The sequence below is a fragment of the Boleophthalmus pectinirostris genome, unplaced genomic scaffold (assembly GCF_026225935.1).
Source record: "Boleophthalmus pectinirostris isolate CB_2022bp ecotype Guang Dong unplaced genomic scaffold, ASM2622593v1 HiC_scaffold_17, whole genome shotgun sequence".
Classification (NCBI taxonomy): Eukaryota; Metazoa; Chordata; class Actinopteri; order Gobiiformes; family Gobiidae; genus Boleophthalmus; species Boleophthalmus pectinirostris.
This window is the reverse complement of record NW_026571115.1, coordinates 22,917,032-22,936,013: the sequence shown is the minus strand read 5'-3', so window position 1 is coordinate 22,936,013 and position 18,982 is coordinate 22,917,032. Positions and strand designations below refer to the sequence as shown.

At 37.2% G+C, this 18,982-nt stretch overlaps 1 protein-coding gene and 1 pseudogene across 1 annotated transcript; both read right to left on the bottom strand.

Annotated features, from left to right (window-relative positions):
• Positions 1–2,223: 2,223 nt before the first annotated feature.
• Positions 2,224–13,141, bottom strand: LOC110162341 (MAGUK p55 subfamily member 2-like; annotated as a pseudogene).
• Positions 13,142–14,065: 924 nt separating this feature from the next.
• Positions 14,066–17,734, bottom strand: pyya (peptide YYa). The gene is made up of 4 exons (XM_020927206.2): positions 17,681–17,734; positions 16,468–16,655; positions 14,193–14,270; positions 14,066–14,120 (listed from the first exon to the last, which is right to left on the bottom strand). Exons 2-4 carry the CDS (start codon positions 16,653–16,655, stop codon positions 14,096–14,098), a joined length of 291 nt encoding a protein of 96 aa, XP_020782865.1. The 5' UTR covers positions 17,681–17,734; the 3' UTR covers positions 14,066–14,095.
• Between the last annotated feature and the right edge of the window lie 1,248 nt (positions 17,735–18,982).

Below are 18,982 nucleotides of genomic sequence, written 5' to 3'. Positions count from 1 at the left end.
GGACAGGTTATGTATGCATTTATTGCATTTATGAGGATAGTAAAAAAAGACACAGTTAGGTTATTGGAATGTATCTGAAAGAAGCTGCCAGATATGTTTATTCTAAATAAAATATTGTGCATCCAAGTACTATTAGCTGCCACAAAATAAGAATCTCCACCTCTGCAGTGTTGGCACAAATGACAATTAGAGCAAAGCACACCATCCACCATCCACCATCCACGGGCTAGGAAAATACTGTATAATGACTTTTGCGTTGCCCGATTTGAATGTAGGACTATAGTCACCACTTTGCTCTGGTGTGCTTTACATCTATGCACGGTTGACATGCAAATACTAGTAGACAGCCATGCCCATTCACAAGTTATATGTGTGGAAATGCCTTTATAATGAATTCTACAGTAAGTGTTGCTTAGAAGATGGCTGCTCTGGCTAATGTACTAGGAAAAAGACTCATACCTAATATATGAGTGTCTAGAATATACTTGTCAATCTACATGCTATCTACAACAATTTACAATGGAGAACTTATAACAAAATATTCAGCTATACAATGCTTATAACAAATAAATGTGCAAAGTGTGAGTTTTGTATATGTCTGAAACGTGACTTCTATGTACACACCAGGATTTCTATGTATGACCTATAAAACGGGACAGATAAGAGGTTATTGCTGGCAGTATATAGAAATATGTTTGATGAAATTGTTGATTGACGGTGTAAACATAATACTACATGTAAACATTGACAAAGACTATAAAGATAATATGGCAAAATGTAGATTAATCTTAATGGCTCACGCACATGTACCCGTCCAGTATAAACCACCATTCCCCCTCCTGGAACCATGTAATGTAAAATGTGTGGTTTACTGACATTCAATTCATCATGTGAGAGTAAAGCACCTTGATCATCCTTTTACACCCGCTACTAAAATCCAGCTTGTCTAGTCATAAAGATGTGGAATAAGTCATGAGGACATATCAAGTCAGCAAATTTTCTTAAATCGCTTAATAATGTTGAAAATTGTAGGGATGCTTTAAAGGTTCTATATTACATGAACTGGATTGTTGTGACCTTTAATCCATGTTAAAATGCTGTTACCTCATCAAAAACATACCTGGAGTTGTTTTGTTTAATTCACACACGTTTGAGTAATCCTGGTTTGTTAGTCTGTCTACATTTCCAAAGCTCAAAATGCTCTGCTCCACCTTGTGATCTCACATAGGCGTTTTCAATTTAACAGCTAACTTTTACCTTTAGTTCAGTAGAGATTAATCATTCCAGGTCTAAAATAACCTAAAGAAAAATCCCACACACCATCTTATTTATAAAAAAGATGTGTTGATGACAAAATCAGAGACGTATATCTTAGAATCCTGTATTGTATAGTGTGAATGTTGTCTGTGTATTGTGTGAATGTTATCTTTGTGTTGTGTTTGTATTTTGTTCTGTTTTGATTTGTGTTTTCTGTAAACGCTATTTTTGTTAATGTATTTAGGACCCCCTCGCAAACGAGATACTACATCTCAAGGGCCTTCCCTTATAAATAAATAAATTAATTAATGTGAGATTTCTTAGGACAAACTGTGCAACGTTTTGGCACTAGGTCTTCATCAAACAAAAAACAAAAAAAACAAAAAATGAAAGGCCTTTTGTAGAAACGGTTTGTCCTAATAAATCTCACATTTTGCAAGTTAAACAGTGTGTGGGATTTTTCTCTATGTTCTTGGGCTGCTCCCTCTCCTCCAACGCACTCGTCTCAAGTAATTGATGTGCAAAGTTCTCATTCTTTTTGGTCTGAAATAACCCAAATGATTCTAGTGAAGGTGTACAAAGTTATAAAACAGTGCAGCACTTCTTATATTATCACATGACATCACAAGGTGGAGTGTTTTTCGAGAAGAAGTCGGCCAAAAATAATCAGGGTTGGTGTGTTAAACATGTGTAAATGAAACAAAACACAAATCCGGGTGTATTTTTTGATGTGTATAAAGCATTATAACAGAAAAAAAATTGCATAATATAGGCCCTTTAAAGAGGCAGTGGTGTTGGCACATTATTGAATACTCCAAGATTTATGTAAACTATGGTGGCTTTTTATTCTGCACCATATTTGCCCATTAATTCCACCTCTTGTCTTTGTAATTCTAGTAAAAGCAGTAGTGAAATTATTTGTTGTCTCCTTTACGCATTACTTGTGCCATTCCCTATTGTCTGCCTTTAGAAGACCCAGGTGACGGGGACCCACTGCGGGTTTTTGGACACCGTCTCCAGGGCAGCCTTGACGGTGCGGTAGGTCTCGTCTAGGTTGTCGTTGACGATGGTCAGGTCGAAAGTAATGACCGAAGGCTGCCTGGAGTTTGGCACTTTGGTCACATGTTCGGCCGCAGCTCCTCGTCCTGAGAAATACATGTGAAGTGGAATATGAGAGGTAAATGAATGATATACAGTCACATGTATACAGTGCACCAATGGCCACTCAAAGCAGTCATTCGTACACCAATATATACAGACTTTGAAGACAAATAAGGTTAAATGCCTTGCTTTGTTACAAATGTCTTTTCTCTTTTTCATTTTACCTTTGAGTGAAGCTTGTGGATTCTGTCCCCCTCTGCTGGACAGGAGCATATTGACACAGCACAAATAATTCAACTATACTACATATATGCTTGTTCTAGTGTCAGATGACTACTACTACTACTACTACTACTACTACTACTACTACTACTACTACTACTACTACTACTACTACTACTTTGATGAACTTGTATCTAAGAATAGATGCCAAGTATTTGCTTTGGACCCATGTGCATCAGAGTGAATCACAGTGTAGTCTGAGCTTGGATGAATGTTTCTTTATGATTTTTGACTGTTCATAGTTGAAAGTACATTTTTATTAAGATTATTTATTGAAGCAAGGTGTTATTTTTGACTGGTTGCTGGTTTGTGGAAAAAAAAAAAAAACAAACAAACAACAACAACAACAAAAAAACATTTAAAAGAGTTCAAAAGCTACAGATAGGGTATAGAGACATTATTTATTTAAAATTTTGTTATTATTTTATATTATGCTTGTTCTGGATTCAGTGTTTGAGCAAAACTATTATTAAACATTTACTTTGATAAGAAAAGGTTTAACAGTGGGTCCGGTCAAGTGGTAATGGAGGGAAACAGGGGCAGATTTTTACATTCAAATAGCTCTTATTCAGAAACTAGAGGGACTATTGAAATAAGTAAAGTATCAGAATGTAGGAAAGAGTTAGAACTCCAACAGGGTATAGTTAAACCTGCGATATTCTTTCAAGTTGTTGACAAAAAATTTAAAAAACTAATGTTGGTAACGGAGGGAATGAAATATGCAGCACTTTTTGGGCAATAAATACAAACAGTGATAACTAGCGGTTCTCACTTACATATCCTTAACAAACTGGTTTGAATATTTGCTTCATATAGTTTTCTACTATATGGTACAAGATTAGGTTGAAAAACCTCTTACTTTTTGAGTAATGAGATTTTTTATTAAGAAAGGTCATAGTAATGGAGGGAAAAGTAACGGAGGGAAAATTGTGCAAGCAAGTAGAAGGTGCATGATTTTGCATAATTTGTCAGTTTTTTCTTCCGAATACTTTAATATTACTTCAAAATGAAAGGAAACTATTTCTATAAAATATGTCAGTCCTTCCAAGCAAATTTTTATCATTTTAAATACTTTTTTTTTTTTTGAAAAATCATGTACCTTAATCAATAGATCAAAGATGGATAACACAAGATATGATGAAATACATCCATTTATTTACATGATTTGCAGGTCTTTGAAATTTGGGAAATAAATGTTGCATACATGGTCTGTTTAAAATGTATGTAACTTTAGAACCAAAAATGGTACAGAAAAAAGGTTAACAGTTTCATAAACTAGAGTACATATGTATCTGTTGAATAAATTTTTACATCAGATGCATTAACTTGAATTTTTGGCCTTGCTTGACCGGGCCCCAGTACATATCTCGAAAGAAGAGAAAACATGCATATGTTCTTGAAAATTTTCAATAAATATTTAGTTTGGCCCATGACTTAGGCCCAGTTTTTAATTTTGGCCTGCTGTGAATTTGAGTTTGACAACCCTGTTCTAGTCTTATCACAATATTAAAATTTCAAACTTGACTTCATTACTAAAGAATAGATTCAATTCTCCAATACCGATTTTGATACAAAATGTTAAAGCTCTTTTTTAAGACAGTATTGTAATTTTCAACAAAATAATAGTATGTGCTAGTTCTAATAAAACTCAAGGTGAAACTGTTCAGGAAAGGTCAAATTTGATCTAGTTATGTGATTTATTCTCAGTAGTGACACTTGAGTATCTAGTTTCGATACTAATTTAGTATCGATTAGTACAAGATTTTCAGTACTTCTGACAACCCTAACCTAAACTTTCTTTTTTGTTTTTTTTAATTTTCATGTAACTGTCGTGAATGGCAGTAAGCATTTTATTTCATAGTTTTTTTTTTGTTATTTTATAGTAGCGCCTCTCTTGCCAACATTTAATATTAGTCTTTTCTTCTGATGGTGCTCAATAACATGGCTGATAGATACAGTGAAGACTCAGAGGTTTCAAACTGTGCAAAATCTGTCTAGAGAAAATATCCTTGAATACACCCTTGACCAAAAAAGAAAAAACTGCTTGTCCAGAACTTCTGTAATAGGGGATATTCCCAAAACAAGTGTAAGAATGCCCTCACTGTTTTTGCTTTTGTGACATATTGGAGACACTGACTTGACTTGACTGACTAAAACTTGCGTGTGCGTCTGAAGCGTTTGGGCACCTTGCTCTGTCTTACCGTTAGTGTGTTGGGCACCACACCAGCCTCTACGGCCGACTGGTTCATGGCCTTCAGCACCTCAAACTCTGGAGCCTGGAGGAAGACGACGTAGGGTAGGAACTCTGAAGTCCGCAGCACTTTGAGAGACTAGACGAGACAAAGAAAGGCTCATGTTTGACTGTTAAATAAGCCTTAGAGCTTAGAACTAAACACATGACATCCAGCTGATTTACTCAAAACTGAAGCTACTTATTCCCCAAGAAGTCTGTGACGGCATTAAACAAATTAGTGTGGTAAGAATGCCGTGCGATGAGCTTAATTCAAAGATAAAAACTAAACCTCAAACCTAAATTCCAAAAATAAAAGGCAGTATGTAGCAAAATCAGGCACTCTTTTTTTTTTTTTTAACAAATATTCCAGTTGTTAAGTAAATATAGACAGTTAATGATAATCCTGAAACTAAACCACAAATCTTATACAGCTAAAATGTTTTTATATTGCAAAAAATGTCCCGCTAGCACAAAGAAAAGTTCCCACGATAAATAGTGACGCCAAAAAATTATCGCTCCATCTGTCATGTATTGAACAATATAGTAATTATCGCGACAGTGTTACTTAAAAAAAAAGTATATCTGATTATTACTTGGTTTGGTGGGAAATATTTATCACAGTTTTACATCAGTTGAGTGGCAGTTTGTTGAAAAGAAGTACAAAAAAATAAATAGCAGTGAAATCTAAAATGAACACCTCTGCCTATTTCATCAGCCAAGAAAATTTAATCTAAAACTCAGGGACAAGGAAGCATTTTTCGAGCAGTTTCATCATTAATGGTGTTTACTTTTTATTAGTCTAGTCATAACTTGTGCAATTTAGATTTTGGCTGGTAGCAGTACAGTGGCTAGTTGCTAGATGTGACCTCTACGCATGTCACATCTATTGCCGATGTCGAAGCAGGAAGTAAAATTATACTTAAGTAAATAAACTACACTGCAAAAATCTATATCTAGGTAAGTTAAAATTACTTAAATTAACAACATTTTACTTTATTTGAGTCAGTTCAACTTAATTACCAATGTAATAAGTGTGTTTTTCTTAATTCAAGCAACATTCAATTTTGTTTCTTATTTTTAAGTGCAAAAAGTTGTTGTTTTTCTTAACTTTCAGTGCTATATTTTAAGTACAAAAAGTCTTCCATTTTACTTGTTGAGTTGAAATTTACTCAAATCATGGTCAAACTTTGTTAATTCAAGTGATCTTAACTTGGTTAGATTTTAGTTTTTGCAGTGTATGCACGTTTTTAAAGGCATACTGAGCAACATTTCTAGTGGAGGGTCTGTCACCTTCTTGTCTTCATGGAGATGTTATTGCTTTGTCTAGAATGCCCCATGGTAGAGATTAAAACCATGTATCTCAAGGGAGACAATAGGCTACATTACCGGTCAGATCTGTGGAAAGGCAACCAAGGAATTATTGTATTTTTGAGCAATAGAAACATCTGTAATGATTAAATGTGAGACAGATGTGTTAATGTCGTACCATGGAACATTCTAGGCAACGCAATAACAGAAGCCTCCACCAGAAAAGTTGTACCTTTAAATAAAATTATGTTAGTCGTTTCTTTTTGTGAAATTTTAAGTCTAACCTGTCATGTGCACTTAATTTTAATTTTCATATTTTAAAACAGCAAGACTTTTAGAAGCATGACTCGAACAAATGCTTTATACTGAAGACAATTTAAGTGGTGAAATGTCTTGTATTTCTGACCTGTGGGTTGGCGTCCAGTATGCACACACGTCCAGCCTCCACCACCTCATGGATGGACTCGGTTTTGATTCCGTACAGGTTCCCATCGTACTCGCCGTGTTCCAGGTAGCGCCCGTTTTTTATGTCCGCCTCCATTTTGCTGCGACTGGTGAAGGCATACATGCGGCTCTCACGCTCACCCTTTTTAGGCTTTCTGGAGGTGTCTGGAGAAAGAGAGAGGGAATATAGTCAGTATAATAGTGACATTGATGAACAGTACTGTGATACTCATTTGTCTGTGTTTATCATTTCATACAAATAAACAACATGTAAAAATAATTGATGGTCTTACAAGGAATAATGGTGCCAAAGATAAGGGGATCTCTCAGTAGAAGTTTGGTTTTCAGTCTCCGCCTCCCAACTCCCTGAGCACCAATTAGAATCAAGGTTTTCCTCTTGAAAGGCGGGACTTTAGCCACCTCTTCATACAGCAAAATCTCATGTCTGTCAAACTCTAAAAAAGAGAAAAGGTGCACTGTAAGTAAAGTAAAGAGAAGAGCAGTCACTATGTTGGTTTTAATGATAAATATATTTGTTTACCTGCATTTTTAGTGGTCACGTACATCATTTTCTTCTTCTTCTTTAATCCAACACCAGTGCACAGATTACCTGTAAAATGATCAGAATTAGATTTGGAGCGTTTGTTTTTGTCACGTGTTCAGAAATAAAATATTATTATTGTCATCTACTGTGACACCATCAGAGGGCACTGTCTAACAACTGAGTGTGCAGCTGTGGCACTGCACTTTTGACAAATACCAGACATAATAATAATTTAACACAAAACAGTGCTTTCCCAAATATTTGAAAGAGTACAATATTCATATGGCCTTGAAACAACAATGCTACACACACATAAGTTCCACTGTTTCATTGTGACACGTCGTCACAATTGTTTATTGTCCTTTTCAGTAAAAGCAGCAGCTATTCATATCGCAAGCTTTGTTTTTTAAAAATAGCTACTGGTACATTTAAAATAGCTCTTTTTTCTTACTGTTGTGTCCTCCATTACACTGCATAATGTGCAGAGCATCCGTTGAATGTTGGATATACCCTGTATATATACACAGCTGTACAGTGCATGGTGACATGTCCAGTAATTATAGTATTTAGGTTTTGGAGCGTTCTCTTCCAAAATTAACCCAACTAATCACTAACTACCATTATACATCAATTACACAAAGAGATTACTGTAACTAATCTGAAACCGCCCTCCTGCCAGTGCACCAGGTTCAACACAGATTCAAGCACTTTACAGATGTAATCATGAACATCCACTCCACTTAAAACTCTTAGCGATCTTTTTTTGGAATAGTACAAGGAGAACATTTCGTGTTCCTTGTGGTGATGCAAAGCAGGTGCACCGACCATTTTACTTTAAATATTTTATGTAACTCCTTTTTGGATGAGTTTCAGCTGTGGAATTTCCAATCTCTACTGAACAAAAGGTAAAAGGTAGCTGTTAATTTGGAAACATTTTGAGCTTTGAAGATATAAACACATTGATAATAAAAGATTACTCAAACATGTGTGAATTAAACAATACACAACTCCAGACATGTATGATCAACAGAAGAATCAACTTTGTGTAATATAGGACCTTTAGATACTATTATTATAAATGCCTTACTAACAATTTTACTTCATAAACTAGATGACTCTCAGTAGTAGAATAATTAAAATAGTTGGAAGAGTTATTTTGACTCAGCTGCGTCCTGATGGTTACCTGCTGGCGGGAGCTCTACATCTCTCTTGACAAAGGCCTTTCTCTTCTCTTCCAGCATCTGACTGGGTATCAACCCTGTGTTTCCTCCCTCCACATGGCGTGCCTATTAACAAAACAAAAAAAGACATCTTACATTCTAAATCACATACAAATATTTAAAATATCTCATATGTTAAGTATTTTTGTCTACCTGCCACCAGTTAACATCATCCTGGTTGACAATCTGCAGAATATCCCCGGTCTCAAATCTTAGGCCAGCCTCCTTACAGGGAATCAGGGTGTCATAGGCCGGGTCATAGTCATAGTGACATTTGAAGAACACCTAACACAGGGAGGAAAATGTCTTATTTTATGTCCACGTTTGATCATCTGTGTGCTCTCTCACCTTTCGTGGGGGGATGGCCTCATGGTAGCTGGGGAGAATCTTCAGTACCATGTTCCCACTGGCAGCTTGCAGCTCCTCGTGCAGCACCCGAGGGTCTCGGCCCACCTCTCGCCCATTTACCTGGGGAGAGAGAGATAAAAGTTTCTTCAAGTTTGGTTTTGCTTTCAATCATCTGCACTTACAAGGACATAATTTCCTAAAATATCCTTTTGAAAGTTTTAGATCTCAGCTCATAAATAACTCACATGCACATCTCAAAAGCATTCTGCAGTTTCCCCAACACATCATTATTTATATGGCATTTAAAAAAACACTATGATTTAAGATCATATTATTGTTTCTTGATGAAAACATTATAAGTGTAAACTTTTTTAAGAATACTTTTCCTGTTTTAAATCTGAAAATATAAGCTTGAAATGATGAAATTACTGACATAAACCCTGACCCCATGCGATATAAAAATGCTATACATCTCATCCTATCCCCCAAAATACCTCTTTGATGATGTCTCCAACGTGCAGCAGGCCTTGCTGGTCTACCATTCCTCCGTGCAGAATGCGGGCTATGACGAGTTCCCCATTTTCTACTTTGAACGTTACTCCCTGAAATTGTAAAAGAAAAAAAAAAGAAAATCAAAGGAAAACCATATCAATACAGAAAATGCCTTTAAAAATAGGCCGTACCAGATGCTCTCCTGCCACTTTGCGTATGCCCACCATGCGGACTGCGTCTGGCGGGTGGTGGTTGTGTGTGTCGCACTCGTCTTCATCTTCGTCTTCGTCATCATGGTCCACAAAGTCACAGGGGCTGGGTGGTGGGCTGTCACATGCTTGGGATGCCACTGAATCATGGGTCTCAAGCAGGGACTGGAAATACACATAAAGCGGCCATTAGACAAAAGAGGCTCCAGTGGATGAAGAAGGTTTGTCTTTAGGTTCCCTTCTCATGCTGTTTTAATAATCTTATTCTCCTGTAGTCTTCTATGCCATAGCTCACAAAATTTCCCTTTACCACTCATGCATGGCCATTACTCTTTACTTACTTTGTTACTACAATTTGAAATATAAATATAAAATAAATTTGTCTAAAATATAAATATGTCTTCTTTAAGATTAAAACAAAAAAATATCTTAATGTTTTAAAATCCCATTCACCTATATGTAAAGAAGTATTTATAGCAGTATATTGTGGATGGTACCTGGAAGTGTGGCTGTGTGAGGATGTTGGACAGCTCGGCCGCTGTGTCGGAGCAACTCTTGAACGGGTCCAGGTCTCGGAGGATCTCCTGGAGCAGCTCCACATTGTTCTCTCGCACCGGAGAGAGCCGTGGTGCCTTCAGGCTCTCATCCTGCTCCTGGAAAAAAACAGGCAGCTGGTGAGGAAGCGAAAAGGCTTCACACCCTCACAAATACAACCTCACAATACTAATCTGTGTAACTGTGTAGATACTGATCAAATCAATGCCCACAATATGAAAGTTGTAACTCTTTAAGTATTAAAGAGCACATATTATGCATTCTTGTGGCTTTAATTTCCATTTAAATATGTTTGCATGTTTAAAATAATGTTTGCATTTGGAGAATACTTTGCATTTGGAGAATGTACTTTATAAACATCACTTCTATTTCCAATTTAGGCATTGGATGAACAACATTGCTTGCAATGCTAATGAGGCCATGCGTTTGTTGTGAACACAATTAGACCGCAGAATCAGTCTGTAATGCAACTAAATGGTAAACTAAGCATTTTACTGCTCATAGAAGACGGCTTTAAGTGTGTGAATGAAGCAAAAATACAACTCCAGATTTGTTTTTGATGAGGAGACAACAGTATAGTGTGGTTAAAAACTCAAAAAAGTAAATCTTGCATAGTATGTCTTCTTTAAGACATGTCTTCTTTAAGACATACTAGTAAGGGAAAGTGTATCACTGTTTTCAAAGATATACAAATTGCAATGTGTAGTGTGTGTTCTTGATGTGATTTGGTAAAATAGAATGGTGCTCACCAGAGGGTTCTCCATGATGCCCTTGAGGTAGATGAGGTCCAGGTCATTGGCCGTCGTGGAGCTGGCTGTGCTGTCACTCATGGCGTCCAACACCTGGGGAGCTAAAGAGAAGACAAAGAATCAATAAACCCAAATGTACAGTAACAATGTCTTCTGTGTTTGAGTCATTGTGAATGTGGGGGTGTTGTGATGTAATAGGAGCGGATGAAGAGAGTGCTCTCACCAGGCTCTGTCCTGGTGGAGGCCACAGGCATGGTACAGCTTCAGTCAATCTGAGACACAAGAAACATGGCAGAACATGTACAGTAAAAAGTTATGAACGTCACATAATGTTCTACATCTGCTACGACACAGAGCCATATTAAGATCGAATCCTTGTAGTTTGCAGTAGAAGGTTTTTTGTACTAAATTCTCTCTGACATCACATCCCCATCAACTTTGGTTTACCACAATATATTACTTTAATTACCACTATTTTTGTTCTACTTATGTGATTTTCATAACTAAACGTATAGGCATATTTGTAGTAGGGCTGCACAATTTTTTTAATAAATCAAATTGTGATTTTTCTGGCACATATTGTGATTTTAATTAGATTTGCAGTTCATGTATACAGTAGATAAAAGGATTCTGTTCTGAGTGCACATTTCAGACACTCAGGAGCATTTAACAAAAGATTCAAATATGACTTTAACTTCCAAACCAATAAAAGAATTGAATGCATTTCAGAACATGTTTGTAGAGGTTTAAATTACAAGTTTTTTAAACAGTAAGATATTTAATTGTTTACAGGGACTATTCTTTTACCAAAATTATTGCAGTTTTGTGATTTGATAATTGCACCTACTCAAATTACGATTTTGCTTGCAATATATTGTGCAGCCCTAATTGAAAGATGGATGATTATTCAAAGCTATAATGACCTTCTGTCTTGCTTGTGCTTCTTTTAATCTGGTACATAAATTGTTACAACACAGATTCATCTTTATCAAAGTCTAACATAGGAGACTTAAGGAACTGCTACAATAAATGATTAAATGGTGGAGTTTAGTGACTGTTTTATTTCTGCATCGACAAACTTGGCAGAAATATTAAAGTAATTCACCAGAGAGAAAATGGAAAGAGGAGTGGGGCGTGACTAATCTATACATCACCATGACAACCGACATGCTGCCGTTGTGATTTCAGGGAGGGCTCCTGAGCAGTAACTTGGAACTAATAACTATGTTTATCAAACCGCCATGTCTTATTCTACTTGGACTGTTTTATGGCCATGCTGGTGCTAGTGCTCGTGGCTGCCATGGAAACGGGCTAGTCTCCTCTTGACTGCTTCAGAGTGGGCATTACACAACACCTAGGCTGGAGCACAGGAGGTGACGTAAGGGAAGGGGACAATTAGTAACCTGCCTGCAAAAACGAGCTAATTTTAGTTAATTGGCTGCCCTTTCTTTATCCATTTGCACCCCAGCCACCACCTACCCACCTAGCCACCCCCATCTTCTGTTCTGATTTATTCCACCCCACGTGCCCCTCCTCCCTCCCCTCGTGCTCCTCCATCTCCCATCTGCTCCTCTGCGCCAGTATGTAAAGAAGCACAAAACAAATGGACCCAGGTGCCGGGACAATTACTGTGAGGCACTTCATTACATAGGCAGTCTGACCTAAAATTGTTCCTACAGTTTAAAGTCTCTCTGACACAAATGCACAGAGTATTTCAGTATCAACAGAAGAGAAACTACAATAGGTCTTTCGCTGTCTCATAGTTTATTCGGGCCACATATTACGCATAGATATACTGGAGATGACAGAGAAAGCCAAGGGGTGGTGTCCCATGCGTAGTCACGTTTCTTATTTATTTTACGTTACGTACAAGCCAGGTTTCTTATGGCAGCTTCAAATGTTAACATGGTCATGGGTTTAGCTGGAGCTGCTACCCCACGCAGAGACCCGAGGGGAATATGCTATTTTGATTGGTCTCCTGATATGGTTGTCTGAAAAAACAAAGCATGAGAACATGTATATATGGCAAAGGGGGGAGAAATTAACATCTTTCAATGGGAATGATATGGAATGGACTAGCAATAATGTATTTTGGATTGCGCGCTATTTTAAGAGGAGTTGAAACGCACACGTTCACCGACGCACCTTTGTCAGCCCTGTCCGATGTAGCCGCTTTCTTCCAATACGCGCGCATCAGTCAAGGGAAACGATTCCACTCAAACCTCCATTTAGGTCCGAAAGAAATCCGGATGAATCTCGCTTGCAGTTAAATGGTTTGTTCCTGTCACATGTTAAAATCACATTCCCTACCTTTGCTACAAAAAGCTGTGAGTGATGTCTCGTGCGCTCCTTGTTGTCGTCTGCGTTCTCCTGTCGTCAATTTTAATGATACAGGTTCCACCTCCGGCCACATTTCAAAGTAAAACACTTTTTCCTCATATTTGTGCAGGCTTTAAATAATACAGCCTATGCTTTAAATGTATGTTTTGAAGGAAGTCAATGAGCAGCTCACACGGCTATTTAAAGGCACTTTTCAAGGAACGACACAAGAAAAGATGGTTGTACATTTCATTTTATTTTCAATATTACTACTACTACTACTACTACTACTAATAATAATAATACTAATAATAATAAAAGTAATAATTATAATTTAATGGGTCTTTAGGACACCCAAATCCCTTTACTTTGCCCCAAACTCGGGGCTGGTAAATTGTTATTGTAGCCACAGCTGCACTGTCAGTCTGCGCCATCGGCCCTGCCCCTCCGACCGGTAATGTGGGTGAAGGGTCTTGCTTAAGGGCACAACGACAGGTTGCACTTTAGTTACTGCTGCACCACCTGGGCAGCTGGTATTACCAGCCATCTACAAATACTACTACTATATTTGAAAATGTTAGTATACACGATAAGTTATGGGACCCGCACAGTCATAGTGGACCCGTTTGGCAAAGTATAGCTTTGTAAGTCCCACTGGCTCCTTGTTGTCTGTCATAGTCCGGAGTTTGAATCCTTAGGCTACTAAAGCATACTTAAAAATGTAGTAAAATGTGACAGACAGACACAGAGAAACATTTAAATAAATTTATTCAGATGTAGATCTTTACAGCAGCGAGAGTGAGACGACCAATGATGTTTTACAGCTCACACATACGCAGACAGACCGCTCCACCTACTGGTTAGCTCTGGTATCACATGTCCTTTATTAATAACAAATTATGTACACTGTACTTCAATGAAGTGAGACAGGTGCATTGCGGTTAGTGATGGCGAATGATCGGGTGATCTTTGACAGTCAACGACGCCCCCTCCAGGTGCATAGTGGGAACGCCCAGAGGAAGAGCACAATGAAGTCACCACATGAAGGAGTCATCATATCTAAGGACAAAGACACAAACACGTTAGGGTTAAACTGTAAAGCAGGTCACATGACTTATTCTGATAACTCACCGTGACCTTTGATCTCTGCTGTCACTCCCAAACAGCAGCTCAGCCACCACGTCTTCCTGAGCGGAACGTTTTCCGTACCTGGAATGGACAATGAAAAATGTTCAGTATTTTATCTTAAGGCCACACTTCAATGAGAAAAACATGTCAAAAGATTAGTACAATGTTTTCATTGAGCTCCTTGTGCTTCGGCTGCCCTGTCTGCACTTGTATCTAGAACATAGGGATACCTCTGATAGCCAGCTAATCTCAGGCCACATACAAATAACCATCAAACACCAATCAACTGGTTTACTACACAATATAGCTCTCAACATTATTGTTATTATTATCAAGATAATCTAAGTGGTTTATTTTGTATAGTGCACAATTGAAGAAATTTTACAACCTATGACGTCAAAAAAGTGGCAATAACAAAATTGGCAGATTCTCATCTTATCATCCACGATGAGTGGCACACATTGTATTTTACTCAGGTTATATTCTGTGTCACTGACAATGTTATTGTCCCATAATATAGAGATCCGTGTCCATGAGAGCTGCAAATGCAAAGCCACACAACCATAGAAGCGGCTTGTATTTGTGTGTATGTGGAGAGCCAAACTGACTGTGGAACCTGTGCCTCCCTTTATTTCCCATCAACCACCTGTTCCAGCAGCCCGGTAACACCCTCATCCAATATTATGGTCGGTTACTCGTGCCTGTGGGAGGGCGATCGCAGGCGTCTGGTCCCAGCTGTCAGATGAGCACATTTCCAAAGAAAATGTTTTTACTCATTATGACAGGCTCACCAGTCTCCAAGAGTCACACCAAACCACTGTCTGCACTTTTGCTCTGTATGACGGCCCTCATCTTAAACATCTCCTTATCTATGGTGCTATTCCAGTCTTTCCCTTAATCCACTCTTTATTTATTTTTTTTCCTATTTTTTAAACTGAAGGTCCCTAAAATGTAGCCATCAAATGTAGAAATGAAAACACACTGGATCGATGTAATATTAGAAATATAAATCTACACAATTACAGTACATTTTCAAAGATTTTTGTCAAAGTTACTATTTGTTTTGTATTTGTTATTATCTTTGGACATCACATTTTTCCACACTGTATGAATGCAATTCAATAGACATTTCTTTCCTTTATGGATATGTGCCTCACCATAAGAGCAGTCAATCTTCCTCAAACCTCTGTTAAATGTAGTCTATATAAAAATGAAGCAGACTGCAGCAGCTCCTCTTTGAAATATCAATGGCGCATTTGACTTTCATGAATAAGAACAGATCACATGCTGTCTGGAGGTGTGAGCGGCAGGCCACGCTAACTATATTTGGGACTGTTTTGGCCTCTCTTATTGCTCTGGACCTGTTGATGTGGAGACCTGGAGCTTTGGGAGAGAGTACATAATCCAATCTACATTTGTCATCATGTGAGACCTAGAGACTGCCCCTGGTAAAATATGAGCGCAGAATTTAAGTCACCTCCTCCATCTTGGATCTTATGTTCAATAAGGCTGCAAACTAACAAAGGTGAACATCTCCAGAAATGCAATAAATGGAGCTGATCCGTTTCAGTGTCTGTGTTAAGAGTATTCTCTGTGGGCATGAAGTAGGCTTCTTAGATTGCTTTCCAAACATAAATACATTTTCTCATGAGAGGAAAAAGTGAATGCAAATGATTTTTTTTTTTGTATTGGTCCATTGCATCAAGCAGCCATTTACAGATCTCCATTGGATTATTCTCATTAACCAGACTGACCCCTGTCTGTTGGACTCCTTTAAATGTCCAGAGAGAAGATTTCACCACAGGCTAATTATCATATTTTGTGTTTTAGAGAAAAACAGCCATTGTGAACTTCATGTCCTGTGAGCACTGATGTGTTGATGAATTTGACTAAATTAGACTTTTTTTTTTTTTTTTTGCCTATTTGAAACAACTGAATGATTGACAAATCTACACCACCACCAACAGCCAATATAGTGAGAACTGCTATACAGCTAATATACCACACCGCAGTCAACTTTGCACTGAGGCAGAGCTTGATTTGTGGATTTTTTTGTTTTTGTTTTATTTATTATGATGCTATGATGAATATGTTTATTTCATGCATGGACCTGTTGCATCCCGATTCTTTTCTGTCGCTTCAGATAAAGTAAAAGTTATTTTGATTGTTTTCAGATGATGAAAAAATATAAATATCACTGTCCACTCTCATTTTAACCACACTATGAATGTCACACTAACGTGAGCATATGACCATAAGTGCACCGTGAGAACAGTACCTCTGCCGGGTGATGAGGTTGATGTAGTGTCTCAGAGCGGTGTAATACTTGGCCAGCTCCTCTGGGGGGGCGTCCTCTCCGGGGTTCTCTGGTTTGGGGGGGTAGGCGTCAGACAGAGTACTCAGACACATGAGTACACACAGAGCTACAGCCACCAGGACTGTCCAGGGCTTCAAAATCATGGCCATCTGAAGAACAACGATGAAGAAAAATGTGCATGTTTTTTTTTTTTTTACATTTAACATACCAACATATTTTTATTGATTAGTGAGGAAATAGTGGGTTTAATGTTCTCCCCAGAGCACATTACATGAGGCTTTGACAGGAAAGGCATCTGACATTTAAAAAAAAAATAAAAATCACATAAGCCAAAACATTGTAATGAACTATTTTTTGTTAGATGATAAAATTTTTTTTTTCTTAACCATTTCTTAATTCATGACCATACAGTATCTCAACATGGAGATTGGGGTGACAGGTATTCCCTAAACATGGAAGTATTAACTTTGAGATATAAATGCATTTATGAAACTGTTCTAAGTTGTCACAAGAGGCATCCAATCAACATGGAAAAATGAAGTGGGAAAAGAAATATAATAAAATCAATATCTATAAAGCTGAAAGCAGCACATCCCCTGCAGGTGAGAAGTGACCGAATGAGCGCAGTCTGAGTTATAATCTGTTGTCACATCTCCAGAAAAAAAAAAAAAACATGACTTGGTTACAATTTTCTGATTTAGCATAAAGCCTTTAGAGAAGAAAGATAAGGATATATATATATATATATATATATATATATATATATATATATATATATATATATATATATATATATATATATATATATATATATATATATATATATATATATATATATATCATTTGAAAAAGTCTAGGAGAGTTACAAAAACAGAAAAAAAGTACATGGTGCTGTCCATGGTGCTGACATTTGAGATCTCCCTTGCTGTTTTTTGTTTGTTTGGTTTTCTTGGCATTCTTCTGCACTTTCTTAAAGCTAAACCAATTAATATTTAATTTGGTCACTTATTTATCATTTATGATATGAAAATAGAATATAAATCATATATATTAAAAAAAGAAAAAAAAAACTTTTTTTGTAATAACAAATTTAATGAAGATTACAAATCAGCTACTTAAATAGTATTTTATAAAAATCTATATGTACAAAATAAGATAAAAATGCTGGACTTACTTGAGTGCTGTTGCAGGAGTGGGTCAGATCTGCAGATGTTTTGGTTTCAGTCAGTGTTTCTCGTCCACATTGTTTCCAAACTGTGGTGCATCTCCTCTTATACTTTAGCCACGGTGGAGGTGGGAGGGGCGAGTGGTGCCGAGGGTGGGGGGCAGGTAGGAGGTTCAGTGCGTCAGATTCTGATGATGGAGACATTACTAAGGCGCCACACACATAGATGCATGTGTGTGTGTGTACACATGTGTGTGTGTGTTTGTGTGTTTGTGTGTTTGTGCGATGGAGTGAACAGATGACATTTTGGGCTGTCACACCATCCCGTCTGCAGCCCCACTCACGCTGGCTCCTGCACTAATCGCAATCAAACAATTCACAGGAAAAAAAGCAATAATAATAAGTGATAATTCAAATCCTTTTAAGATAACCTCTGTTCCCAAACCAGAAATTAAAAAAACACAATTCCACAATGATCCCCCAAAGAATCTGGTCCAATATGAGATGAAAGAAAGCACTTCTACATAAATCAATTAGTAAACAGTGAAAACTGTGTGAGTGACAGAAGTTAAACTCTTTGTATTGAACTTTAAGCATTAATTAATAAAACAACCTGAAACACTATAAAATTTGGAAATTACTATTTTTGTATTTACGTCTGGGCATATCTCCACACAAAAATAAATAAAATAAGTTGATATAATAAATTATATTTGCTATTGAGGAACAGCACCAACAACACTTTGTTACTTGATCAGCCCATTCAAAAAAAATGCTGCTGGTTCAAGAGGGTAAAAGATGGGTAGGCCATGTGGTATAAAAACAAATACTAAAGAGTAGAATAAACACAAAAAATAAGAAACATTATCTGATTTAAATACCACAGGTTATGTTAGGTTATTTGCCATTTGTAGTTAAAAATCAGATTGGAAAAACATGCAAATAGCTGCACAATATATTAACACTGTAAAATAAACAAAATGTAAAGATTAAAAGTAACTAAAATATGAAGGTGCTACATCAAAGCATTGTTCAGGCTGTTAGCATCACTGCATTAAATATATGGGAGCAAAATCGTCCAGATACCAGAGAGAACATGCCTGAACATGTCTCTGCACGAGGTCAGAGGGGTCAGGCATGAATGAAGAGCTCGGTTTAAAGGTCTACATCTGTTAAGAGCCTCGAGGACAGGCAGGTCACAGTTCAGTTTTTTTAGGGCCACTTGAAAGAAGTGTGTGAAAGGTTCTGATTCCTTTTTAACGCTCCTAACACAGGTACATATACATGAACATATATATGACAATAACATTT

Excerpts from the sequence above, each read along its gene's own strand:
- pyya (XM_020927206.2), bottom strand. The coding sequence starts at position 16,655 with ATGGCCATGATTTTGAAGCCCTGGACAGTCCTGGTGGCTGTAGCTCTG. Across the intron at positions 14,271-16,467 it reads AACCTCATCACCCGGCAGAG|GTACGGAAAACGTTCCGCTC; the intron begins GTACTGTTCTCA and ends TGTCCATTCCAG. Across the intron at positions 14,121-14,192 it reads AGCAGAGATCAAAGGTCACG|ATATGATGACTCCTTCATGT; the intron begins GTGAGTTATCAG and ends CTTTGTCCTTAG.